Source organism: Sphaeroforma arctica (genome assembly GCF_001186125.1).
Source record: "Sphaeroforma arctica JP610 unplaced genomic scaffold supercont1.80, whole genome shotgun sequence".
NCBI classification, from domain to species: domain Eukaryota; class Ichthyosporea; order Ichthyophonida; genus Sphaeroforma; species Sphaeroforma arctica.
In genome coordinates this window covers 2,235-10,727 of record NW_014040478.1, presented here as the reverse complement: position 1 = coordinate 10,727, position 8,493 = coordinate 2,235, and the positions used below count along the sequence as shown (strand labels likewise).

The 8,493-nt window shown below is 43.0% G+C and overlaps 2 protein-coding genes across 2 annotated transcripts in view; one reads left to right on the top strand and one right to left on the bottom strand.

The window, feature by feature from the left end:
• SARC_01880 (DNA polymerase delta catalytic subunit) overlaps positions 1-6,251 on the top strand; it is a 7,347-nt gene extending 1,096 nt beyond the window's left edge. The window contains exons 2-14 of the mRNA XM_014304360.1: positions 324-484; positions 630-839; positions 1,234-1,343; positions 1,817-1,901; positions 2,049-2,169; positions 2,441-3,671; positions 3,774-3,961; positions 4,203-4,367; positions 4,479-4,634; positions 4,796-4,907; positions 5,155-5,367; positions 5,538-5,651; positions 5,774-6,251. Of these exons, the coding sequence (XP_014159835.1) occupies positions 324-484; positions 630-839; positions 1,234-1,343; positions 1,817-1,901; positions 2,049-2,169; positions 2,441-3,671; positions 3,774-3,961; positions 4,203-4,367; positions 4,479-4,634; positions 4,796-4,907; positions 5,155-5,367; positions 5,538-5,651; positions 5,774-6,021 (3,114 nt within the window). The 3' untranslated portion in view covers positions 6,022-6,251. The remainder of the gene's footprint in view (positions 1-323; positions 485-629; positions 840-1,233; positions 1,344-1,816; positions 1,902-2,048; positions 2,170-2,440; positions 3,672-3,773; positions 3,962-4,202; positions 4,368-4,478; positions 4,635-4,795; positions 4,908-5,154; positions 5,368-5,537; positions 5,652-5,773) is intronic.
• A 111-nt stretch (positions 6,252-6,362) lies between these two features.
• SARC_01879 (hypothetical protein) overlaps positions 6,363-8,493 on the bottom strand; it is a 4,100-nt gene continuing 1,969 nt past the window's right edge. The window contains exons 2-8 of the mRNA XM_014304359.1: positions 8,107-8,226; positions 7,824-7,909; positions 7,494-7,700; positions 7,203-7,362; positions 6,936-7,099; positions 6,681-6,837; positions 6,363-6,540 (exon numbers count right to left, since the gene is read on the bottom strand). Coding sequence (XP_014159834.1) covers positions 6,382-6,540; positions 6,681-6,837; positions 6,936-7,099; positions 7,203-7,362; positions 7,494-7,700; positions 7,824-7,909; positions 8,107-8,226 — 1,053 coding nt within the window. The 3' untranslated portion in view covers positions 6,363-6,381. The remainder of the gene's footprint in view (positions 6,541-6,680; positions 6,838-6,935; positions 7,100-7,202; positions 7,363-7,493; positions 7,701-7,823; positions 7,910-8,106; positions 8,227-8,493) is intronic.

Sequence of the window (8,493 nt, the reverse complement as noted above, 5' to 3'; positions counted from 1 at the left end):
AACAACAACGTACGTTACGGTTACGGGTTTACGGGTTAGGTAGTAGTATATATATATATATATATATATATATATATATATATATATATATATACATATATCCTAGTGAGTGCAGCTTTGGTTAGACGATTGCTCACTAAAAACCATGCCTGTATGTGTTGGGAAAAAGTGATGATACACTGATGCGGGTATTATTGTCGGCAAAGTAAAACCGCGCCCACATTTGAATGTATTTCGTCAAAGGCGATGACCTCTGCGGCGTGCTACTCCGTGCTGTCCTCGATACTCACATTACAATCTACTCGACTTCTATCGTACCACAGGCGTCTGAAGGAGTTGTCATGCAGCAGTGGAGCCGTCCCAGTGCCAAACAGATACGACCAGCAGCTGAGTCATTCGTATTCCAGCAATTGGATATTGATACATATGAGGGGCCTCACATGCATGGCATGCCTGGTATCCATAGAAATGGTGTGATTTTCAGGTATGTTGCATATGGGCATTTCGATTATGTGGCGTACCCCGCGTTATTTTATGTCGAATTCTTAAGATTTTTGAATACGTCCATAGAATATTATTTTTTCCGCTCCTGGATATCGGTTCTAACTGATTCGTTGTGTATAATACAGATTATTCGGGGTAAATAGCAACGGAAATAGTGTGTGCGCACACGTGCACGGATTTTTACCCTATTTCTACGTCCCGGCGCCGAAGGATTTCAAAGCTCAGCACGTAGGTATATTCATGGAGGCAATAAACGCGAAAATTACAAATTTGTCACCGAAGGTACACAATGCCGTTGTTCGAGTAGAGGTGGAGATGAAAGAGAACATCTTCGGGTATGTACTGTTATATAGCGCACTTTTTATTGTATCGGTTATGAAAATCAGTCAGTTGTAGTTAGTGACTGAAGTTATGGCGTTTGAGGTTAGAGTATATCCTATAATTTAGTTCTGGGTTTGTTATTGGCCTGTCATCCCACAGGTATAGTTGTTCTACCGAGAGTAGTGTCTGACGAAAAATTTTCATCACGAGCACCTATATTCATGGATAATGGGATCACAAAGTTTCTTTGCCAGTATAAATGCGACCTTCCCTGAATTTCCTCCTATCAGGTATTGCGAATACAAGCGGCAACTCTTAGTACTGGACACGCCGATATGACACATGTATTCCCTAAAAAAGACAAGTATCATTCGGACATTAACTGTTGTTACTGGTATTTACTTACAGGTATCACTCTCAGACCAAGATTCAGTTTCTGAAGCTGACTATGAATTTGCCGCATCAAATAGCTGCGGCTCGACGAGCTGTCGAACAGGGATTCAATGTCGGCGTATATGGTATGTTGAAATTTGATATGGTATGTTAAAGGGCCAAAATTATGTCAAGGGAGTTATCAAATAAGCAATTCAACATATTCTCAACTATTGTATATTAAAAGTACGATAAAGCAGCTAAAGGACCAACCCTCACTTGTGTGTCTGGTGAAACAAAAAAGTTGTATAGTTCAAAATATATAGGCTGGTACGAGCAAGTATGTAAACCAGTATCAAAATTCATTCGAAAACGTTCATGCATACTTACACGTGTATATTGATGGATGTATATACACACTCATGTATGTGCGTACATAGCAACATACATGTATATGGATCTAAATGGCGTTTATAAAAAACCCTTTCAAGTTATTTCACTGCGATTGATTAATTGAGTTGGAAGCATATTACTCATATGGCTCTGGTGGCCAGCATTTTAATATAACACACAACACCATTAACCCGATTATAAAACCAAAATTGAATTATTGACACAGGTTTGGTTGCATGCCAGCCTTTTGAGAGCAATCTCGAGATTCTTCTGCGATTCATGGTTGATACTGGGATTGTAGGATGCAGTTGGTATGTTTTGTGGATTGCTGATAGGAAATTGTTGCCTTTCCCTTATTCAAATCCCACGTATTTACTTTTCAAATTTTTGATTTTGAAGTGGTCCATAAAGTTTCAAAACCAAGTTTCACATACGATTTGCTGTTCATGTTGTCTCAGGGTGGAATTACCGCAAGGGGCATACAGAATCAGAGGAAAGACAAGTAATCCTCCCCCACAAAGTCGATGCCAATACGAGTTTGATATCGCTTACGACAAGCTTATCGCACATGCTGCTGAGGTATGATATTTGCATCATGCTGATACTCAATTGTTATTGAAAGTGCATGATCGAAGGGCAGTACGGGCAGTACTCTACATTCATTACACTCTTCTCCGGTTATTCGAATGCTACTTTCGTTTCGATAAGTTTTATCGTTCCCGTGTGCATCCCCCCTTTTTGAGGATATCGTTAATCAATCTCGATATTGTAAGCGCACCGCTCATGCCTCAGAGACATAATGACTACAACGAGCTCAAATCTTATATGAAACACTTATCCATCGTCGCAGGGAGAGTATTCCAAGAATGCTCCTTTCCGTATTCTGAGTTTCGACATTGAGTGCAAAGGTCGACCGGGTGTCTTCCCAGAAGCGGATCAAGACCCCATTATACAGATAGCTAATATGGTTCAGCTACAAGGAGAGGAGAGGCCGTTCGTACGCAACATCTTTTGTTTGAAGACTTGTGATAATATCGCCGGTTCTGAAGTTAAAACATACCACAGACACAAAACCGATCTAGACAATGAGAGGGAGCTGCTGCAAGAGTGGGCGGAGTTTCTAAGAGCCGTCGACCCGGATGTGATCACGGGCTATAATACCACCAATTTCGATTTGCCGTATCTTTTCAAGCGAGCCGAGAAGCTGAATGTGAAGAACTTCCACTACTGGGGTCGGATTGAGAATACACCCTCTGTGATGAGGGATACACAGTTTTCATCGAAAGCCTACGGGACTCGCGACAGTCACACTTTCAATATTGAAGGGAGGGTGCCCTTCGATGTCCTTCAGCTGCTCCAGAGAGACTACAAACTCCGTTCGTATTCTTTAAATTCTGTTTCGGCCGAGTTCTTGGGCGAGCAAAAGGAAGATGTGCCTCACACCATCATTTCTGACCTTCAAGAGGGTTCGGATCAAACGCGCAGACGTCTTGCCGTGTATTGCTTGAAAGATGCATATCTCCCACTTCGATTACTGAACAAACTCATGGGGCTGATTAATTATATTGAGATGGCTCGTGTCACCGGAGTTCCGCTGAACTATTTACTTACAAGGGGCCAGCAGATCAAAGTCGTGTCACAGCTGTATCGCCGAGCTCGCGTGGTTGACTATGTTATACCTCACGTACCATCAGGGCAAGCAGATGAACAGTATGAGGGTGCCACCGTTATCGAACCGAACGCTGGGTACTACGACACGCCTATCACCACACTGGATTTCGCCTCACTATACCCATCTATCATGATGGCGCACAATCTGTGCTACACCACGCTTATCAGGGGTAATCCTGCAAGTCTTGGTCTGGGCCCGGACGACTATATAAAAACACCCACTGGCGATAATTTTGTGAAACAATCTAAACTAAAGGGACTGTTGCCAGATATCCTCGAGGATCTACTAACAGCCAGGAAGCGGGCGAAATTGGCGCTCAAGAAGGAAACCGATCCGTTTAAAAAAGCTGTGTTGGACGGCCGTCAGCTGGCGCTGAAGATCAGTGCGAATTCCGTGTACGGTTTTACAGGTTGGTCCCTCTGCTGGTTGATATTTTCGGTTTTCGTTGCCCGCTTGGTATGTAAAGTATTTGTCTGTATCTCACTATATTCGGCCTTCTTTCTAACTACAGGTGCTACGGTTGGAAAACTGCCGTGTTTACAGATATCCTCGAGTGTCACTGGTTTCGGACGTCAAATGATCGAGCAGACCAAACAGGTGGTTGAGGACAAGTACACAATCGAGAACGGTTACGTTGCCGATGCCAAGGTCATTTATGGTGATACCGATTCTGTGATGATCAAATTCGGTACTGAGACGGTAAGTGTAGGCGATATTTCACTTTTTATTAACCTGCTTCTCCATTTTTTCAACCTTGTATTTTATTGTCGCATGTATTATTTAATATGTATGCGCAATAAGGTTTATTTTGGATTCTCCGATACCATCACCAAGTGAGTACCAATGAGCATTGGACCCCACCTTTTGCGCAATAAATTTTGGTGTTGTAGTTCTAATAGTTATATTGCTTTGCTCATACTTCGTTGCAATGGCCTTTCAGCTGGAGGAAGCTATGGATATGGGCAAGGAAGCAGCTACGTTCGTTTCAGAAAAATTCGTGAGTCCTATTAAGCTTGAGTTCGAGAAAGTCTACTTCCCGTATCTGCTGATCTCTAAGAAACGGTATGCTGGTCTATATTGGACGCGGCCCGACAAATACGATAAGGTGAGGTCAATTGGAATTTAAGCTCGGGGCAATACAGGCTGGTACGAAGAAAGATAAATTTCTTGAGAGTTCACTCAATCATGCCTTCATTGTCACAATTTTATTATGCAGATGGATTGCAAAGGTATTGAGACTGTTCGACGTGACAATTGCCACCTTGTCAAGAATCTGATCGACCGTTGTCTGAAGTTCTTGCTAGTTGAGCGAGATCTTGAGGGTGCGAAGCAGCACGTCAAAGATACGATATCTTTGTTGTTGCAGAACAAGGTATGTGGGACCGCCTACATCTTCAAGTGTTCCAGTACTCGGCAGCTTTCTTCGTTTAATTGACTAAGTAGAGGCGATCTATTCCGAAGTTCTATATTTGTTGTTTGATGCATCAATGCGTACAGCTATGATTCATTTTGTCTCACTTCATTAATACACAGGTGGACATTTCACAATTGGTGATCTCAAAGGCGCTGGCTAAGAGTAGTGAGAACTACACTGCAAAGCAAGCGCACGTTGAACTGGCTGATCGAATGCGCAAACGTGATGCTGGTATGAGAGTCTGGAGCTGCAAGCGTTGGTTGCGCTTTCACATCCTGTTTGACGAACTGACAAATTGGTCTCGATCACACTATATTTACTGTAAATTCCACCACGGTCACGCATTTGTACCGTTCACCTTATTCGCAACGTTCAAGATTTGTAAATATTTATAGGGCACTGGCTTGTCGCCTGATGTTGAGTTTTTATATTCTAGCTGATGCAACGATCCAATCACCTTGTGCTTCGCATTTCACAGGTTCCGCTCCTCAACTCGGCGATCGTGTTCCCTACGTGATCATCAAGGCTGCGAAGAAAGCAGCGGCATACGAGAAGGCCGAAGACCCGATATATGTGCTTGAGAATAATATACCCATTGACTTCCAGCACTACGTAGAGCATCAGCTAACAAATCCTATTACCAGGATTTTCGAGCCTATTATGGGTGTCGGCAAAGCTCAGCATCTCCTGAGTATGTGTTATTTCAACTTGCGCTCGTTTCTGTTATTTAACTGCAAATTATGTGTAGATAGTATGTATCGGTTTCCGCCAGAAAACTACTGGCTTACAAGTTGATATCTTCCCGATTCGGAATGTTCTGTCAGGTGCTCAGTCTTTCTTTAATGTACTTCACCTCTACAGAGGGAGATCACACGAGAAAGGTATCCGTCCTAACACCGATGACTGGCGGACTTATGAAGTTCACGAAGAAAGTTGCGACCTGTGTTAGTTGCAAATCGCGCCTCCCTCGAGACGGTATGTTTTTAGAAAGGGTCCCCCCACCACGAAGTCGAGACATAAATGCTAGTTCACTGACACTGTCAACATAGTCACATTAACATTAGTAGCTAATAGCGTGCCTTTTTGTTTCCTCCCAGATCTAGCCATTTGCGAGCACTGCAAGCCACACGAAGGCGATATTTTACGAAGAGAAGTGGATAATATGCGAGATTTGGAAGAGAAATTCTCGCGGTTGTGGTCACAGTGCCAGCGATGTCAGGGGAGTTTACACCAGGATATACTTTGCACGAGTAGAGATTGTCCCATTTTCTACATGCGCTCGAAGGTTAAGCAGGATCTATCAGTGCAACAAAAGGTAATAGATAGGTTTGGCGACGATTGGTGATTTGCTTTGCCATTTTTACATATGATCGCTATATCAGGATCGATTAGATTCCGTTCGCCCCGCTACACGGTTTAGGAACTCGTGCTTGACTTGTTGTGAATACAGTATCATCTTTAAATGTCACACGAGTGTCTCATCTTCAATAAAGATGCAAAGTGCGGTACCTACCTTTGGTAGGGGTTTAAACCCTAAAACCCTAAACCCTAAAACTTTGCCGATAGAATTCGAGATGATTTGTTGATTATATGTGCATTGTGGCGTTTCTCCTGATTAAGTCGTTCGCGCAGATTAAATAATTTGTCACTTTTGATACACATCCATTAGGATTTACTAAGAATTATGTCTTGAATAATTTACAAACTAGGCGATGTATCGTAGAAATAGAATATACGTGTGAAGCTGATGTTGAGTTGTGTCAATGCGTAGCAACGGCTCAGAGGCGTGATTTTGGACGCCTCCAAGATAGTTAGGATCGTTCTTAGCTCCCTTCACAAAGTCATTCTGGTAGCGGTTTCCGACCTGCAATTTTACACCAAAGGAGACGGGTATGGTATCCATCGAGCAATCACAAGAGGGTATGGAAACATGGAATTTCGGTATAAAGAATGGCTGCATCATCCCAATCGTCACAGGCGAATACAAGCGATTGTCAGTCTTACCTGCCACTGCATCAGCCCACAAATTCCAGTATGCGCCGTCTGTGCGAAGTACCTAGCAGCCTTGTCTCCCTCCTGCGTTTTCAGTGCCAGGGCGGCTTCCCGTGCATGAATTATACCTTCATAGGCGTAGCCTGTATTGCGTTTTCTCCTCAGAATCCTACGTAAATGCATATTATGTATCAGATGCGAGGGTACAGTGAGTGGCTGATAGTGTCAGAAATAGGTCCAATACGCAAAAAAAAATATCTATCATACCTATGTTTATCGATTATCCAATAGCCCATTTTAACAAGCCATCTGCGGTAATTTAGGACCTGTTCCTCAGTGGGTGAATAAAACTCGGTAGAGGTGGTCAGCTCATACCAACTCATTGAGGACCATTGATAATATCCTTTCGTCTCATCTGGATCATCGTTTTCCTGGTAAGTTTGAGAATATCGAGCTCAATGGACAACAAAAAATATATTGACGCTGAAAATCGGAAATATATTTGCGACCAAGATAAATAATCATCGCACTTACCGCCAGCGGCCCACTTATCCATTCCTCGAACCCGCTCAGTGCATTGTTGTGAGCCAAGGTTGCATATGGATAGCCAAGGTATTTTGTGGCTTTGATGATACACAATAAAAACTCGCCGTTGCCATACGGGTTGGCATTTATTGTGGCCTCCCCATTATCTCTATTTGACGCAACAGCAAACGGTACTTTAGCGCCTACATCAGTTTACGACATAGAAAATCTGCTCAGTCCCGGGCACTATTCGAATACATACAAATCAATGAAGCGAGCAATACAAAGCGGTATTCTTACTTGACATAGGAAGGTACAAGGTACGTATGGTCATTCATGCTATAGATCAAGAACTTTAGAAGTTCGTCCAATTCACTTTTATAGATTGGCCAGTCGGGATCATCATGACTCTCTGGGGTCCGTAGGAAATCGATATACCCCATTGCAGCCAAGGTAGTGCACGCGAGAGCAGGCATGGCTTTCCCCTTCGTCGGATATTTCATGAACCTGTGAAATGAGTGTCAGACTAGTGAGCACGGTAGATGGCTTTCTAGATAATAGAATAACGGCAGCGGCAGGGCTGAGAAGCGAGTATCGCTAGCGAATGCTCAAGCTGTAGTTTCTACGTACCTTCCGGGACCAACAATAGACTCCTTGCTGTGTCGCTGCCAGTATACCCTGGCCGTACGCCACGCACTGGCGACTTCGGATGTGGGCTATCACAGCGGTTAATTAAAGCCGTGAATTTTAGACTTGTTCTGCTATCACTACGTATGTAAGCATGCCAACTCCAGCTTTTATAATATTCTAAACGCTAAAAAAATTACAGGTGACAGAAGCATACGAAATTCATTTAACATAGTAATGCCACACGCGTTGCCTTTGTTACCTCTAGTAGTGACATAAGTAGTACCTTGTCATTGAAGGCGAGAGCAAGCCCAAAAAAAGCACCTGCTTGCCGCACATCGTTATCATCATCTGTCAACTCTCCGGTTTTCCAGTCGACCTCGTAAATAAAGTTCCCCTCCTCGGTCTATAAACCACGACTAAACTGTTAACTCGTGATATATTTGACACGCTCAGGGCATGAACCATAACTAATAGAAGCGAATAAACCGTTAACTCGTGATACCTTTGACACACTCAGGGCATGAGCCATAACTAATAGAAACGACGAAATCGTTAACTCGTGATATCTTTGACACGCTCAGGGCATGAGCCATAACTAATAGTATATACATATACATACATATATATACATATATATACATATATATACACACACACACACACACACACA